The following is a 19768-nucleotide window of genomic DNA, read 5'->3' as shown; positions in this document are numbered from 1 at the left end:
AAGTTGAATCAACTTAGCAAGCATTTATTAAACACCAGATACTGTGCTAAATACTAGTAATACAAAGAAAGACAAAAGACTGTCCTTGCTCTCAAGGAGCTCCCAGTCTAATGGGGGAGGGAATAAGCAAATATCTATGTGCAAACTATATATAACACTATATATGTATATATACATATATATTGTGTTAGATAACAAAATATGTATATGCATAAGTATGGATTTATATGCATACCAGATAAATTGAAAATACTCTGAGAGAAGGCAGTCAAATTAAAAAGGACGTTCAGAAGGTGGTATTTTAGATGAGATTTGAAGGAAGCCAATGAAGCCAAGATACCTAGATAAGGAGAGGGTTCAAGCATGGCCATTGAAGATGCTTAGACTCAAGAGGAGTGTAGTACATAAGGAACAGCATGGAAGGAGGTCAGCATTACTAGATCACAGAATATGAGAATATGTGGCCAGTATAAACTGTAAGCAGACTGCAAGGGAAAAATTTATGAAGGGCTTTAAAAGCCAAACAGGATTTCATATCTGATCCTGGAGGTAAAAAGAGACAGAGGAGTTTATTTAATATGAGAATGACATGGCCAGACCTGTACTTTATGAAGATTTATTTGACAGAAAGAAGGAAGAAGGGAGGAAAGAAGGAAGGAAGGAAAGGGAGCGCATGAAGGACACATGTCAAAGAGGATACATAAGTTGCAAGCTTGGATGACTAGATGATAATATCATCAATATCAACAGGGGAGTTAGGAAGAAGGGAGGATTTTAGGGGTAAGATAATGAATTTAGATTTTTTTGAACATGCTAAGTTTAAAATTTCTATTGGTATATATAGTTTGAAATGTTCCACAGGCCATTTCAGTTGCAAGATGAGATCAAGAGGAACTGGAAAAAGATACCTGACAGTCATCTATATAGAGATGAAGAGATCTGAAGAGATCACCTGTGGAATAATATAAAGGGAAAAGAGAAGAGGGCCCAGGACAGCCTGGGGCATACCCAATGTTATCAGATCTATACCTGGCTTAAGATCCAGCCAAGAAGACTGAGGAGTGGCCAGACAGGTAGCAGAGGAACCAGGAAAGAGAGAATAAACTATCAAGAAGAAGAGGGGAAATTAATACTATAAAGGCCACAGAGGTCAAAAGCAATGAGAATTGAGAAAAAGTTTGTGGATTAAGACATCTTTTTAAATTGGGAGAGAGAAGTTGCAGTTGAAAAATGAGGTCAGAAGCCAAACTGTAGAGAGTTAAGAAGAGAGTGGAAGGCCCTTAATAGAGACAGTCTTCTCAAAGAGTTTAGCCAGAAAGGGAGGAGAGAGGTGGGGCACAATGTGAGACCATTTATCTGTACCTAGTTTCTGCCAGCCTATTTTTTTGTTTTCCCAAGAGTTTTTGTCAAATGGTGAATTCTTGCCCTGGTAGCTTTTTCTGAGTCTATATAAATAATCTTATGATATTGTTGTTTTTGTTATAATACAGTAATTAATTAATAACATTAATACAATATTAATATAGTTATTAATACAATATTAATGCAGATATTACTATAATTAATAATACAATTATATTAATACAATAATTAATAATAATAATTAATAGTTTTCTGAATATTGAATTGGCCCTGTTTTCCTGGTATAAACCCAAGCTAATTCTAGTATGTGATCTTTGGGATATATTACTGTAGTCCCCTTGCTAATATTTTATTTACAATTTTTGCATCAATATTCATTAAGGAAATTGATTGGCAGTTTTCTTTTTCCCCTTTGACCCTCCTTGAGTTAAGTATCAATATCATATTTATTTCATAGAAGGAATTTGGTAGGACTCCTTTCAAACAGTTTATGTAGTATTGAAATAAATTGTTCTTAAATGCTTGGTAGAATCTGCTTGTATAAATCTACCTAATTCTGGGGTTGAGAGAGATGGTTTTGAGAGCATGCTTCACAAAACTCATACTTTTTATAACAATGATATTGAAGAAATACTTCTGATATTCTCTTATTTAAAATTATATGGTCTTGTTGACATATCACTAATATCATATCACAAGATTTCATGACTTGCTACTCTAAATGATCTATTTTATGAATTCACTTAATTTTAAATATCCCAAATTTTAATTTGTCCACATCCAATCTAATAACTCCACAAATTTCCTAAAATGACAGTATTTTAAAAGACAGATTGAAAATGCCTCACTTTTTTTATTTTTTCTCAATTGCAAGTAAATTTTTTTTAACAGTCATTAAAAATTTTTTTTTGAGTTCCAAATTCTCTCCTTCCCTCCTTCCCCTCCTTTCTCTTTGAGAAGGCAAGCAATTTGATATAGATTATACATGTGCAGTCACATAAACTATTTCTATATTAGCCATGTTGCAGAAGAAAATGCAGACAAAACAAAAAAGAAAGAAAGAAAAAGAAAGTTTAAAAAAGTATGTTTCAATCTGCATTAAACTTCATTAGTTCTTTTATGGTAGGTGAATAGAATCTTTCATCATAAGTCCTTTGGAATTGTTGGGTCTTCATATTTTTTTCCAAATATAACTATGTAAAATGGAATTCTTTATTGCTTTTTTAATTTAATGGGAGACCTCTTACCATACAGATGTGTAGGGATTAATCAGCTCACAGGGACAGGAAGTAGAAACCATAGAGACAGGAAGTGATATAGGAAAAGGGAGGAAAAGGGTATAAAAGGAGCCAGCATAAGTTGGTCAGTAGGTCAGTTGTTAACAGGTCCTGGCAGTTGTGGTGAAGTTGGCTGCTGGGAGTGTGTTGGGTTAGTGGTTGGCATTTAGTTGCTAGAATATAAAAGGTGAGTCTGAACTTACTGAGAGGACTTTTTGGCTTTAGCCTTTAAAGGGCTTTTGGCTTTAGGGCCTTGGGGCTTTTGGTTTGGACTATTGGGCTTTTTTCATTTCTTGAACTTTTTTGGGAGGTAGTTGGCCTTCATTGACAGTCCTAATTGAGGTTGTATTAAAAATTGATTGGATTGGTTTTTATTGGAGTGGATTGGGTTGGAACTTTGTGGGGTGGTTGTTATTAGGGATAGTTATAGGCAATTATAGGTAGATATAGTTAGTTTTAGGTGGTAATTATAGTTATAAGACAACTAGTCTAAACATGAAATTTTCTTTTTCTACTTCTTTCTTATATTTCCCTCCTTTACTATATTCTTTTCTATCTCTATTTTAATAAAATTGTTAAAAGCTGTTCTTTTATTTTTTTGTCAAACCTTTATTTTAACCCTTACAACTATAACTTTCAAAATTCAACCAATTCATTTGTTATATATACTGTTTTTATGTTATTTGTAGATGAATTGCTTGTTCAAAGTATCTAAATCCTTGGGAGAGAAGGTAGTCTATATATATAGAATAAAAACATAGATTGTTTGGCTAGTAACCTAAGAACTACCAAAAACTAAGACCAGGTCCATATGACTGAACTAATCAAATTACAGTCTACAACTCGCCCTGCCCTATCCATTTGGATATTGATTTTTGGATAATCAATTTGGATAATGATTTCAAAGTAATTCAGGTAGAATGAAATCAGTTCTCATGGAAATGGATCAATCATCAAGCAAAAAAATGATTTAAGTGTGCTACATTTCTGGGCTCTTTGGCTGAGATGAAAGTACTCATTTATTTAGATTTACTGAGTAAGAATAAGGACACAGAAGCCTCAAATCTTCCATCAAAGAGGTAGAAGCCACTGCTAGAAAAGATGAAATCCCATTTTTAAAAAAGGATGAATTTAACCACAAACTTAGAACTTCAGAATTTGGAAGTATTCCAAATAGGAAAATCATTTTTTGTCCTAAGCTCTTAATATGTTCATCTTTGTAGTTACATATATTACTTTAAAATGGGTTCTCATTTTTATACTTACCTGTCTGCTGCATAGCACAGAGTAAAAGCCCCAGCCAGAAACCCTAGATTCAGAACAGCCTGGGTAAAATCCAACATCCAAGAGTCTAAACACACCATGTTGAACTGTGATAAAAAAAAACAACAACACCAATAATAATGAGACATAATGAAGTACCTCTCCAAAAACTGATTATAGGCAGGCTGTTTAATCATTCTGTGGTTCAGTTTCCTCATCTATAAAGCGAGAGTAATACCTAGCTTACTCAATTTACAGGATTATTGAGTATATCAACTAAAATAAGAGGCAAGAAAGCACTCTGAATCGGTGAAAGCCCGACATAAATGCACAGTGATAATAACTCCAGTTGCTTTAAAGTGTTTAATCATTAAATTGAGTATTGTAATGGGAGGCAGAGACAGAATGAGAGAAGCAGAGTCAGAAACACACACACAACAAGCAGAGAAAGAGAGACAGAGAGACAGAGACAGACAGATGAGAGTGGGAGTGTGTGTGTGTGTGTGTGTGTGTGTGTGTGTGTGTGAGAGAGAGAGAGAGAGAGAGAGAGAGAGAGAGAGTACACACATGATGAGAGACTCAAGTCCTGGGAGATGATCATCCTCCAATTCAGTCTAAAAAATGACCTCTTGGAATGGAAACCACATCATTACATAGTAAGAAATAATATGAAGTACTTTGCAAAGCTCTGGGTAAAAGAAAAATTCTTTGGAGTTTTAAAAAATTTACTTAAACATATATATTTCAATTCAAATGTATTTTATTTTCCCAATTAATTGTAATAATTTCCAATATATGTTTCCCAAAATTATATGATCTAAATTGTCAGCCTCCCTCTCTTCCCTTCCCCCACTTGGAGATGGTAAGCAATTTGATCTGGGCCATACATGTATTATCATGCAAAATATACTTCCATATTGGTCATTTTTGTAAGAACACATTCATACAAAACCAAAACCTTCATATAAAACCATAAATATAATAATGTGAAAGATAGTATGCCTTGATCTGCATCCATTGGACTCAACAGTTCTTTTTCTGGAAGTGAATAGTATTGTAGGGGAAGAATTCTTAATCAAAAACTAGAAGTGGAGGTTATCATGGAAAACAAAGCAGATCATATTAAGATATTAAGAATTAATTAATTATTAATTAATATATTAAGAGTTAATTAATTAATAATAATTAATTAGAGCATATTAAGATGCTCTAATGATTATATAAGCAATGCAAATAGGACAAGAAGGAAAAGTCAGTTGGGAAAAAACACCAAACATCCCTCATAAAAGTCTGATATCTAAGACATATTGGTAATTAAGACAAATATATAATGCCAAAAGCCATTTTCCAAAGAATAAGTTTTCAATATCTATGAACAATCAGTTTTTGAAAGACACAAGTTGTTAACAACTATATGAATGACTGATACAAATCACTAAGGAAATGCAGATCGGAATTATCTTGACCTTTCACTTTATACCAAACAAACAATAACAAAATATAGGAGTAGAGACTTATATAAGGATGAGCACACTAACATTTTTTGTATGAATATGTAATGTGAATGTAATGTAAGGTGAATATGTAAAATAGTCTATACATTCTTGAAATAAATTTGGAATTATGCTAAGAAAATGAATAAAAAACCTAAGATTTCTAGGCATATAACCAAAGTATGCCAAGTATGGAAAGAAGAAGGAAGGAAAAATATACCAAGTATTGTGCCAACCAGTTAAAAAATATTATCTCACTTGATCTTCAAAACAACCCTGGGAAGTAAATGCTATTACTGTCCCCACTTTATAGTTAGTATCTGAGATTGAATTTGAACTCTAGTCTTCCTGTTTATGCCTAGTAAGAAAGATTCAGTACTCACTAAAATATTTAAGCAACAAAGAACTGGAAACAAAGCAGTTGACAATCAACTGGGAATATTTCAATCGCAGTGGGAGTGGTCAATGGTAATTAACCATGAACAATGGAAATTACATTGTGGACCATGAATGTGCTGAAATATTGTACAAAAAGAGATGGTGATTTTGAAAAATACAGTAACACATGGAAGACTTTGTGAACTAATGCTTAATGAAGTAAATAGAACCCAGAAAACAATAGGAACAAAGACTAACAATTTAAATAGAAAAAACCAATGTACCATGTTCAATAACAATGAGCCACCTTACACCCGAAGAACCTATATGAGAATGTATTTCCTTGCTCCCTCCCCTTCTTTTTCTTTTGTAGAGACTGGTGACTATGACTGTGAAATACTGTGAATACTATTGGGCATAATTGATGAGATGCTTATTGTTGCTGAACTGCTTTTTTCTTCTTTATTACAAAAAAATGAAGAGAGGGATATATTGGCAAAGCTGATTTTTAAAAAAAGGTATTTAATATAAATATTTCTTAAATACTATCTTGTACTATCATTCTTTTTCCTCTTTTTAGGCCACAGAGTTCATTAAAAAAAAAAAAAAACAGTTGTGGGGGCAATTAGGTAGCTGAGTGGATTGAGAGCCAGATCTGGAGATGATCTGGGTTCAAAGCTGGCCTCTGACATTTCCTAGCTGTGTGACCCTGGGCAAGTCACTTGACCCCCACTGTCTTGCCCTTACCACTCTTCTGCCTTGGAACCAATACACAGAATTGATTCCAAGATGGAAGGTAAGGATTTAAAAAACAACAGTTGTGAGAATAGAGAAACTGCTGGCTTTGGAATCAATGACACAAATGGGTCTGAATATTGGCTTTCCCTTTACTACAGTGTAACAGGTAGTGAGAATTTCCTGGAGCCTGAGAGCTAAGCTGCTTGCCTAATGATATGAAATCAGTTGTCAGAGATGATTGTAAAATAATACAATACAAGACAAACTGATTTATACATTTTAAGGCTGGTATATCTAGACAACTGGGGCAACTAGACAGTGTGGAGATAGAGTGGTGGGCCTGAAGTTGGAAGGACTCATTCATCATCCTGTATTCAAATCCAGCTTCAGTCATTTACTAGCTATGTGATCCTGGGCAAGTCACTTAACCCCGCTTGCCTCGATTTCTTCATCCATAAAATGAGCTGGAGATGGAAATGGCAAACCACTTCAATATCTTTGCCAAGAAAACCCCCAATGACTGAAAAATGACCGAAGGCATCTAGACAATCATTAAAAGAAGTTAAACATGGCTCCAAAATAGAAAAGACCAAATTTGGGAAAGAATCCCCAATGATGAAGGCATTAGTCTACTTTCCCACTCACTCATTTTCCTTGACAGGTTTAAATAGGGATTTGTCAGGATCCTAGGCAAAACAACAACCAGGAATTTTTGCCCAAGGCATGTGGCATGAAATACTCATTTCATTGGGGAAATAAAGTGGGCAGTAGAGAAAAAGATCCTCAGACATGAAAGAATAAGGTCAATTCTATCCTATGTATGCTGGAGGTCAGGTGGGGAGAAAAGAGCCAAGAACATCCTATTTTAACTACTCTTACTATCTCAGTGATAAGCTTAGTTGTTTCTACTGTTGCTAAAGGACTACAAGAACTGTCAGCACCCTTGATTTGAGGCTTTCAGAAAAATACTTGATTACTCTACCCACCATGGCTCTGATCCTAGAAATAGTTTCTTGAACAACAGCCCCTTAAGTGGCGGGCAGTGAACCTAGAATGAATACTAGGGCAAGGACTTCCACAGAACTCTGCACTAGCCATATTGAGCAAAATCTTCAGACTGGTTATTTTGGGTTTGAGGGAAGAGACAATGCCTAAATTCTCAATCTGTCTATGCATTCTTGTTCTTTTTGTAGAATTCTTATATTAGTTCAGGAGTTAAGAAATATCCTTGGGGACAGCTGGGTTGCTCAGTGGATTGTGAGCCAGGCCTAGAGAGAGGAGGTCCTAGGTTCAAATCTGGACTCAGACACTTTCTGTCTGTGTGACCCTGGACAAGTCACTTAACCCCCATTGCTTAGCCTTTACCATTCTTCTGCCTTGGAACCAATACATGGCATTGATTCTAAGGTTGAAAGTAAGAGTTTTAAAAAGCAAAAAAAAGAAATAGCCTGAAATAAAAGCAAGACTGACTTTAAAACAGAACCATTTCCAAATTTCCTAATGGTTAATTTCACAACAGGATATTAGTATCTTAAAACCACAGAAAGGCTTTAGAATGCCAATTAGAATTTTCTGAAGCAAGTAAAACAAGTTGCATGCTTTTTTTTTTTAAATGTAGAGATTCCATGTTTTGGCATCAACTACATGAGGATTTATAAGATATATGTGACAACAAACTTTGTAGCCAATAACTGCACAATGCAGAAACAGAATCTATGAAGTTGGATTTCTACTACTGAAATGTTTATATGTTGCTAATACATAATATATAAGGTCTCTCTCCAAGAAGAAAAGAAAGAGAGAGAGAGAGAAGGGAAGGAAGGAAGGAAGGAAGGAAGGAAGGAAGGAAGGAAGGAAGGAAGGAAGGAAGGAAGGAAGGAAGGAAGGAAGGAAGGAAGGAAGGAAGGAAGGAAGGATGGAAGGAAGGAAGGAAGGAAGGAAGGAAGGAAGGAAGGAAGGAAGGAAGGGAGGGAGGGAGGGAGGAAGAAGGGAATGAAGGAAGGAAGAAGGGAAGGAAGGAAGGAGGGAAGGAAGGAAGGAAGGAAGGAAGGAAGGAAGGAAGGAAGGAAGGAAGGAAGGAAGGAAGGAAGAAAGGAAAGAAGGAGGGAAGGAAGGAAGGAGGGAAGGAAGGAAGGAGGGAAGGAAGGAAGGAAGGAAGGAAGGAAGGAAGGAAGGAAGGAAGGAAGGAAGGAAGGAAGGAAGGAAGGAAGGAAGGAGGGAAGGAAGGAAAGAAGGAGGGAAGGAAGGAAGGAAGGAGGGAGGGAGCGAGGGAGGAAGGGAGGGCTCTGAGAGCCTGGTTAAGTCACTTAATTCTCAGAACCTCAGGTAACTAATACTATATGTTGCAATGTAGGTGGTCAATCTATATTGGTAATGGGAATTTCCTTTCTTATGCCATGAAACTAAAGGTCTGATTCCCTCTTTAATTAAATGTAGTTACTGTCAAATGTTAAATTTAACTGCCCTAGGAATATGGAGAAGGGAGAAATTCATGTAGCCTGGAAGAAAAAAAATCATTCACTGTTAACTGATGAAACTTAAGCTTGCCAAGAATGTATAAAGGATATGTAAGATTTAGGTCTTGGAGCTGCTTCTGTTCATTTTCATCCCCTTAATATTTGGAAGGGCAGCAAAGTGGTGCAGTGGATAGAGCACCAGTCTAGGAATCAAGTAGATCCGAGTTCAAACTTAGCCTCAGAGGCTTAGCTTTGTGACTCTGGGCAAGTTACTTTCTTTGTGTGTCTCAAGTTTTCTCCTTTGTAAAATGAGCTGGAGAAGGAAATGGCAAACCATACCAATGTCTTTGCCAAATTGGGTTACAAAGAGTCAGACATAACAAAAAATAGTTGAACAATAACAACAAAAAGATTTAGGTAAGCAGGAAAAAAAGGGCATTACAGAGGAAAAGACGGTAAGAGCAAAAGCAGGGAGATAGATGTGTAAGATACTTGTGTTTTGAAATATTTCCTCTAAAAACATTGGGAGTTAGAAAGACCTTATTTTTAAAAATGAAGCACAATTCTATAATAAGTAGGGATTGATTTCATTTCAAAATCCATAAATATTTAGAACTGCATATTTTAGGAATAATTTCAAAAGTATAAAATTGAAAAAGAGGTAGACATAATGCTTCCTATTTCAAATGAATGTATGTAGCAACAGCAAAACACAACTAATTTAAGCATTTCACTGATTCCTTGTCAATTATTAAATTCTGTGACATTCATGATGAATTAATAAAAACAAAAACCTTGGGAAAGATATACTTTATACACCAGAAAGGTCAATCTGTGTATTTACCATAAGTCTCAGAAATGAAAACCTGCAATTACATCTCTATAAAAGAACTATAATCTCATCAGACAATTGAGAATATGGAAATATTGGAAGAATGGCCCTGAAAGGCTAGAGTTAGGAACAGGTCCCTAGACCCCTTTTAGTATTTTAATTCCCAACAGAATATGAATGCAATTTACTCAATTCAATTCCAAATTCGATCACATTTCTCAAATACACAATAAATATGTTCTGGCTTCAGACACTTCCTAATTGTGTAACCCTGGACTTCATCCCATTTGCCTAGCCCTTGCCCTTTTGTTTTAGAGTTATTACTAAAATGGAAAGCAAGGGTTTTTAAAAAAGTAACAATGGCTCCATATCACACCTTAGATTCATTATAAACTCCTCAGCTTGCTATTTACATCTTTTCACAAATTGGCTTCACACTACTTTTTTCACCCTTATTAAATACTTTTTCTTCCTTCTGTGATCTAGTCTTGCTGTTCCTCACATTGGCACTCCATCTTTTGTCTGCTGGGTTTACACTACTTATCTTCAATTCCTTTCTCACTCTTGTCTCTTAGAATCTCTACATTCCATTAAAACTCTACTCAAGTGGAAGCTCTTATATGGTTTTTCCTGAACTAGCTTTTAGCACATTCCCTCTAAAATGACCAAGGATCTTATTTATATTTCTCTGGGTATGCATACATATATACCCATCTATGCATATATGGACACACATATACTTTTATGCATAAATATTTTCTTCCCCTAAAGAATGCGTACTCTATGAGTACAAGCACTGGTTTGCTTTTACCTTTATATCTTCACCTCCTAACCCAATTCCTAGCTCTGTTGTTCAGTCATTTTTCAGTTGTGTCCAATTCTCCATGACTTCCATTTAGGATTTTCTTGGCTCTGCCACTGGATATTGGAGTGGTTTGTCATTTCCTTTTCTAGCTCATTTTACAGAAACTGAGGCAAAGAGGATGAAATGGCTTGCCAGAATCAAGTCTAGTAAGCTAGTAAGTTTCTGAGGCCAGATTGGAGCTGGGGAAAATGAGTCTTTCTGACTTCAGGCTCAACACTCTTACCATTGTTCCACTTAGCTATGCTAGCACTTGGGAAGTCCTTACTTAATAAGTGCTTTTTGATGGACTGGGTTCAATAAATATTTATTAACATCAATTATCTACAGAGCACTGTGGTAGTCACTAGTAATATCAGAATACAAACATTACAGTATAAAAAATGGGACCTACTGACATTAGATCTGCAGAAAGGAAAAAAAGCTTCTCATTAATAAAGATCTAATCCATATACAGCATGTGTATCATTCAGATCTAGGAAAGAGCTGTCATCAGCACAAATCTTAATTTAAGCATGATGGTACATGATACAGTGAGGCAGTGTGTAAAATTATCTTGCAAGATACAGGAAAGACAGAGACTACCATTCAGTTTAATCAAGTATTATTACCATTATGTAAAATGCTATTACTTCATTTTGTCACATAGAAAAATAAATCTAGGAAAAGCATGATAGCAATGTAGACTTTATCTATTTCCTTCAGGGGAGGTGGAGTGGGTGGCTTTGCTGATTCTTGGCATGCTTTCATCTGCCTGTGATGATTGAAGGCATTTAATCCACCTTGTAAGCACTGCTGAACTGGGATTTTGTTTAAAGGATTCAGGACCTTTGAGATTACCAAGTTTTTCATCTTCTCTTACTTCCTGTCACCAACTCCCCCCAATTTAAATATCCATTAAATGTTTCTGAGTTCATAAGTTCTAAGATTCTGAGTCTTGGAACAAATTTTTTGTGACAAATGACCACCTATTTCTGATTACTTGTGAACTATGCTACTGTATCAAATACTTCTTTGTTTCATACTAAAGAGAAAGGATTTCTGTGAAAATTTTAGATGAGCAAACTGTAAGATTTGTAGAATTGTGCCACAATGGATAAAAAGAAGCAAAGCTGAAGCCACTTTGATATTTCCAATACTGCAGAAAAATTCATAGGTGGAAAAATGATGCTCTTATTGAACAGATAAAATAGATCTGACTCTAAGACATCATTTTATTAAAAAAACAATTCTTTTCAGCACAAGCCCCGAGCACAGATATACCTTTGTTCTCAAGCCCTTTATTCTTGGGAATACTTTGGTAACAAAGCAACAGTGAGTAAATGAAGTACCACACTTTTTAAAACAGAGATTTTTTTCTCACAGTTTTCATAGACAGTTTCATGAAATCTCTCTAGAGACATTTTGAAAGAGAAGACATGTTCTATTCAAGTCTACTTAACATGCAATGAAACCACATCAAGGATTAGAGTTTGGAGGTCTGAAAAACAATGAAGTGTTCACAAGCTCAGAAAGTTTGGAAAACCACTGATTTAAATAAGTCATCAAAGACTGCTATTTACAAGAAGGAGTTGCCAAAACATTAACTCATCTACCCTAGTATCTCCCCAGCAGGATTTCATTTAAGTTAAATTCTGATTCAATTAAGGTAATTACTTTATTTAATATCCCCAAGGTAGATCATTATTGTTTTTCCCATTTTTATAAGTGGGAAAATGACACAGATTAAAGCAGGAGAAGGATTAAAGATTTCTATGTACAAATTAAACAAATAAAAGATGCGACCCTTCCCCCCAACCCTGCATCCATTCCCCAAGTGAGTCTTTATTAAATACAATCAGAAAAAGTGGATAAAAGAAACTATAGTGATTAGTTGCAGCTTCAATATTGCTAAATATTTAAAATTAAAACCACTTGTATGAATACTTATGTCACATTAACATTTGATGGTTTTTGAGAAAATTGTTTTTCAAACTGAGAACTTTCTGGTTATGCTAACTTTGCTTCTGGCATATTCTGTATACTCCAAATGACTTTTTTCTTTTCTTTTCAGCCACAGAACTTCAAAAGGAGGATATAAATTATGACTTTGTGAATAGTGTAGAATAGACTGGCCTCAGGCATGAAATGGATTAAAAAACTATATGTCTTTCCAAGAAGATATGAGTTTAATCAAGGGTATCCATTATTGCCACTATTATTTGATGTAGCATTATACTAAAGCTAAACCAGTACTAGATTAGCAATTGTAATAAAAAAAGAAAAAATGGAGAGATAATCATTTGCAAATGACATGACAATACACTTAGAGAATCCTAAACATTCAACAAAAATTAATTGAAACAATATCTTCACCAAAGTAGAAGGATAAACAACAAATCCACAAAGTCATATACTTCAGTGAATATTAACAGATTAACTCCTGGCAAAGAGATAGGAAAATAGATTTCACTCAAAATAAATAAAAAATTGTGTAAAAAAAATTGATAGCCCACTTACCAAGACACAAACAAAAACATGATTACAGCTACAAAATATTCTTTCTAGAAATAAATATATACTTGATAGATAATAATTAACCAATAATATGCTTTGAATTAATTTAAAGATTTAAAGTTATGCCAAATTACAAATTACTACTTTATAAAAATGGGGGAAAATCATGACAAAATTCATGTGGAGAAACAAAAGTTAAAGAATCTAAAAGGATTGCCCCTTGATATTCTTGATTTCTTGTTCCTCCAGGTTAATTCTGCTACTAGTTATCCTAACTCATAATCTTTTGGTACATTGAGTTTTATGACAGAGAATAAATTAATTAATTTTAAAAGGGTTATCTTTATTATGTAGACTTGACCTATTCATTAAGCAATTATGAGGAGAAGCTGGAACAGTCAATATACCTCCAATACCAGATATGAAATTATACCATCATGCATTAATCATCAAAAAAAGTTGATTAAAAGAATAGATTAGGTACTCAATATAAAAAAGTAAATAATATATTGTATGTTCTTTAATGAACCCAATCACTCTAACTACTAGGAAAAATTCATCATTAAACAAAATCTTCTGGGAAAACTGGCTATTAATCTCACAAAATAGATTTAGAACAACCTTTGTGTCATAATAAGTTCCAAATACATATGTGGATTTATATAAAGAGTAATATTATGAAAATATTAGAGCAGCTGGGAAGAAGATGCCTTTCACATCCATGGAAAAATTAGAGTTCTTGATTAGAAAAGAGAGAGAATCATGAGAGATAAAACAGAGAACTATATAAAAAGTTGGTGAAAAATAAAATTAAGGAAAAAATAAAAATATAATAATAAATATATGTTCTCAAAAGAAGAAATGTAAGCTATCAACAACCCTATGAAAAAGTTTAAAATTTCTAATAAGAAGAAAAATCAAATTAAAACAACTATAAAGTTCCATCTCACATCCTTAACTTTGGCAAAGATAAAGAAAGAAGACAGGTACACTAATGTACTATTGATAAAGCTATGGATTGGTCCCTTCGTTATGGAAAGGAACCTGTAACTATACTCCAAACATTAAGGAACTCTAGACACAAACTCTAAAGAGTTAAAAGCAAAAGAAAAAGAGTCTTCTATACAAACATATTCATAGCAGCTCTTTTGATTTTGCCAAGGATGAGAAGTCAAGGGATTGTCCATCAATTGGAGAGTGTATGGACAAATTATGATGGTTTAATTAAATAGAATATTATTGCATCCTAAGAAAGAAAGAAAGAATGGATTCAGAGAAACTTGGGGAATCTTATTAATTAATGCAGAATGAAATGAATAGATCCAGAACAGTGATTAAAGAAACAAAACTTTGAAAGGCTTAAATGATATGATCAATGCAATAACCACATATGATTCTAGGGGACAAATGACAAATCTATTTTCCATCTCTTGACAGAAAGGTGATGTATTGGAGGCACAGAATGAGACATATTTTTGAGACATGGCTAACATGTAGATTGTTTTTTTTTTTAACCTAGGTTTATTTGTTAAAAGGGAAGGTTTTTTGGAATGGGAGTGAGGGATATATAGAGAAATGTTTTATAGAGAGAGGACATGAGCAATGATGTGAAAAAAGAATATTAATGAAACATTTAAAATTCACAGAAGAGAACAGAAGGCTATTCGAGTGACAGACAACCATAACACAATGAATTTGTCATATACTTTGAAAAACACATCTCTTGAAATATTATTTATATATTTATACTTGAATATTTAAATTGGAACCTGGAAACTGATGGAAGCCTACAATGTCAAAATGCTTGGAAAATCTTTCAGTCTGAAACATTCCATACCTTATATAAGTCCTTGACATAGTTCAGAAGTTTCTATAGTTTACAATAATAATTAACACAGGATTGAGGTGCAAAAATAATTATATACATGACAAAGGTCAAACCCTAGAAAACATGCACATGCAAATTATGAACTTTTCCTCCATATTGTACAATTTTTAAGTGAATAATCTTATAAAACCAAAACCCTAAAACATATACCTAAATAAACAAGTGAAAAATCATATCCTTTCATCTGCATTTCTACTCTAACAGTTTTTTCTCTGGAGGTGGATAGCATTCTTCTTCATAAGTACCTCAGAATTGTCCTGGATCATTGTATTGCTGATAGTAGGTAAATCTATTACAGTTCATCATTCCACACTATTGCTGTTACTGAGTACAATGTTTTCCTGGTTGTGCTGATTTCACTCTGCATCAGTTCATTTAGGTCTTTCCAGCTCTTTCTGAAATCATCCTGTTTATCATTCCTTACAGCAAAATAGTATTCCACCACCATCATATATATATATATATATATATATATATATTACACAAATTATGAACTTTTAAGAAACTGACACAATATATTTATTGACGAAAATTCTGAAGAAGATAGAGTTGGGAGAAAATAATTTCTCTTGTAGAGAACTTGGAAATCTGGGCTAAAATTTCAGCTCTGATACTAGCTATATAACCATAAGGAAAAAAAGCACTTCATCCTCATCTCTGAGCCTTAGGTTTTCTCACACTATTTATGCTTACATGGAGAATTGTGAAGAAATCACTTTGTAAACACTTAGGGCTATAGAAATGTAAGTTGTGCCTATTTTTTTTTTCCTAGACTGTATACTCTTCCCCTTTCATTAGGTTAGTTATTTTGTTCCTGATTGTTCATGACCAAGTGAAAAGCAACTCAACAAAATATGTTTAGGTTCCCTTATATCAAAGTATGCTAGGTTTTGTGTATCTTGTCAAGTTGTTTAAGTTGTGTCCAATTCTTCATGACTCTATTTGGGGTTTTCTTGGCAGAGATACTAGAGTGGTTTGCCATTGTCTTCTCCAGCTCATTTTACAAATGAAAAAACGTGGGCAAACAAAGTTAAGAGACTTGCCCAAGGCTATACAGCTAGTAAATGTTTGAGGTCACATTTGAACTCATGAAAAGGAATTTTCCTGTCTTAAGGATCAGCATTCTAGGTCTCAGGTATTAAAAAAAAAGACATATCCCCTGCTCTCAAGGAACCTGTAATCTAGTAGGAAGATAAACCACATCACTATCCTTCATACATTGTACATTTGAGGCAAATTGACATACTGTTCCTTTTCTATGATATTCCATCACCTGTCTCCTTACCTGACTACCCCCAATGTTTCCTCCTCATTTCTTCCTCATAATCTCACCAAACTTTCTTTGAAGTTTAGCTTAAATGACATTTCCTACAGAAAATTTATTTTGATTCTGTTCAGATGCTATTGCTCTCCTCCAGAAATTAATTGTATCTATTTTGTATTGAATTTTCTGTTTACCTGTCATTTCTCCTCCCAAGAGATTATTAGCTCCTTGAACATATCAAGGTTTTTGTTATTGTTGTTGTGGTCTATGAATCTTCAGCACCTGATAGAATACTTGAAACATTGGAAGTGCTTAATAAATCCCTGATAAATGAGATATATTCACAAATAATTATGAAATGAAAGATTCAAGGAACAAGGAACCATGGATCCTGAATAGGATGATGGAGTGAGTGTTCAGGAATGGTGGACAATGTGGTGGTTATTGAACCTGACTTTGAAGGGAAAGAATACCAACTAGATCATGGATGAATGAGAGAGAAACAATGAGTAATTAAGCAATAAACTACTTACTGGTTTCTCCATTTGGTTATAATATGCTGAATTGAGTTAAAAGAGATTCCAGAAGTCATCTAATTTAATATCATCACTTTATAGATGAAGAAAACTTGGACCCCAGTGGTTCAGTGACTTAAAATCAGAGTGGTATCAGACTAAGGATTTAAACTTAAAATGACATATAAAATAGAGTCTTTACTTTCATGAGGTAAGGGGCAGCTAAGAGGAACAGTGGATAAAGTGCTGGGTCAGGTCGGAAATCAGGGATTCATCTTCCTGAGTACAAATCTGGCCTGAGACTAGCTTTGTGACCCTGGACAAGTCATTTACCCTGGTGGCCTCAGTTTCCTTATTTATAAAATAAGCTGGAGAAAGAAATGGCAAACCACTCCAGTATTTTTGCCAAGAAAACCCCATATGGGGGCATGAGGAGTCAGATATGATGAAAAGCAACTGAACAATAACATACCATAAGTGAGCTCACAGTTCCATAGAGGGACAAGACATAGAGATAAATAGTTGTCCAAATGATTAAGTGATTTATGGGGGTTGGGAGTTGAAGAGGCATCAGAGCCATGATTTCATTGGCACATAGACCTCCTAATGAGGAAACTACTACTACCAATGCTGTTCAGCACCTGCTTTGCAATTTATAATCTTAAAAAGTTGCCAAGAGCAGGGAGAGATTAAGGGGCTTAACCAGAGCCATATAGCCTGTATGTATAAGAGGTGGGACTTGAACTTTGGCTTTCCTGGGATCCAGATCAACTTTCTATTTCTCTTTCTTCTCTAAGCTGCACTTCAGACTTTCTCTACTATGCTAAGCCTCTTCATCTTGGAAGCTCATTTCACATTCCAATTAGTCTCTGCCTCAGCAGTCTCCTCTCCTTTGACTGAATGATGCTTCTGAGAATTTCTATTTAAGGAGGGCACTCAAGCAAGCTATGTTTCATTCAATCATCTCCATAATTATCCTGCTTGGTACCTTCATCTCTCTCCCATCTTAAGCTTCCTTTTTAATGCATTATCTTTCTGCTCTAGAACAGGTAGCATAGTTCACAGAGCACTGGGCTTGGAGTTGGGAAGACCCACATACAAAATTAGCCTCAGATACACAGAATTATAGTGTGAACCTGTGCAAATCAATTAATTCATTTTGCCTCAATTTCCTAAAGTATAATTAAGTATAATAGTAGCAGCTACCACTCTGGGTTGTTCTAAAAATCAAATGAGATAATGATTGAAGGTACTTAACATAGTGCCTGGCATATGGTAAGTGCTGTATAAGTTATTGTTATTATAGTCCCAGACCTGGAGTTAGGAAGATTTCTCTTCCCGAGTTCAAATCTGGCTTCAGATACTTACTGCCTGTGTGCCTTCGGGCAAGTCACAACTTTGTTTACCTCAGTTTCCTCGTTTGTAAAATCAGCTGGAGAAGAAAATGGCAAACCACTCCAATATCTTTGCCAGGAAAACCTAAATGGGGTCACAGCATGGCTGATACAACTGAACAAATTATTATTATCAATAATAACAATTGTTATTAAATAAACTAATTGAGGTCAAAGACTACCTTTCTTTCTGCTCATAAATATAATATTTCCAGTGTTCTGCAAAGTGCTAATCGACTGACTATCCACTATGTTGTCTCTCTAAGACAGAACTCATTATCTAATCCTCCCCTCCAACCTACCATCCAAAAACATCCCCATTCCTGTTGAGAACATTAACCTCATTCCAGTTACCTATGTTCAAAACTTTATATTCATTCCTCACTCTTCCTTTTTTTATACTTCCTATAACAATCCAATTGCTAAAACACATGGATACCACCTCTGTAACATCTCTTGAATCATCTTCTGTCCATTCACTTGGTCACTACTCTTTCACGAGCCTTTATTGCCTTTCACTTAGACTCTTACTTCCAAATTAGCTTCCATATTGGAAATTCCAGCTTCTACTCTCTCTCATCTCCAATCCTAATACCTACACAGATGCCAAAATAATTTTCCTAAAACAAAAATCTGATTATGTTATATCTTTACTCAAGAATCTTCAGCAATCCTCTGTGTCTCCAAGATAAATGACACTGTAGAGTATCTGAGACCTTTGTACAAAATTTTTTTTGAATAGGTAACATTGTCCCTGAGCTATCTTCAACATGTTTGTTTGTTTTTTTTTTCTTGCCAATATCTTAAATATTTAAAAATAATGTTTAACTATATGCCATGTACAGCTAGAAATGATGCCTACATTGTGCCACCTGTAATGAATTTCTGGTCTAAAGGTGAAAAATAGAAGAAATAGATGATTGTTAGTAAGATTTTAAAGGCACAGCAGTGATTAAATAAGAATATGTTAAAGCAAAATCTAGTTTCCATAGAATCTGACTAAGGGCATCACTTGGGTTCTCTATACCAATGAAATGATGAGTACAAAACAAATGAAAATTCTAAAATGATTAGTTGTTTTGGAAAGGAAAAGTCCAAAGAAACTTCTATTAATAAAAAAAATTGGAAGGTACTTTTATAGGAGATAAATGATTAACTATTTCCAATTAATAATTTAAATAATATCTACCTTATAGTAATTTGTTTTAACTTTACAAACTCTCTTTGTAAACATTGACTCAGAATTCTGTGATAGCTGTATTAGTTCTTTCTAAGATAAAAATGCATAGCTAGGCTCAGTCCAGAGTCCATTTGTTCCTTACTGAAATGAGAATACCTCAGGTTTGAAAAGTAAGCAAAATTGCTAATCTTATTCAATATATTTATCTAAAGCTGGATTCTTAATTTTTTTTCTGTTATGGACACTTTTGGTAGACTGAGGAAAACTATGGATCTCTCCTCAGAATAATGTTTTTAAATGCACAGATAAATACAAAAATAGATTTTGAGTGATAATACATGTATAACCCAGAAGAATTGCTTGCCAACTC

General features: G+C 34.4%; 1 protein-coding gene across 1 annotated transcript in view; it reads right to left on the bottom strand.

Moving 5' to 3' along the window:
- SLC22A3 (solute carrier family 22 member 3) overlaps positions 1 to 19768 on the bottom strand; it is a 154815-nt gene that overhangs the window by 72594 nt on the left and 62453 nt on the right. The window contains exon 2 of the mRNA XM_001381444.3: positions 3906 to 4009. Coding sequence (XP_001381481.2) covers positions 3906 to 4009 — 104 coding nt within the window. The remainder of the gene's footprint in view (positions 1 to 3905; positions 4010 to 19768) is intronic.

Source organism: Monodelphis domestica, chromosome 2, assembly GCF_027887165.1.
Source record: "Monodelphis domestica isolate mMonDom1 chromosome 2, mMonDom1.pri, whole genome shotgun sequence".
Lineage (NCBI taxonomy): Eukaryota > Metazoa > Chordata > Mammalia > Didelphimorphia > Didelphidae > Monodelphis > Monodelphis domestica.
The sequence above is the reverse complement of the archived record's forward strand: the minus strand, read 5'-3'. Positions and strand labels throughout refer to the sequence as shown.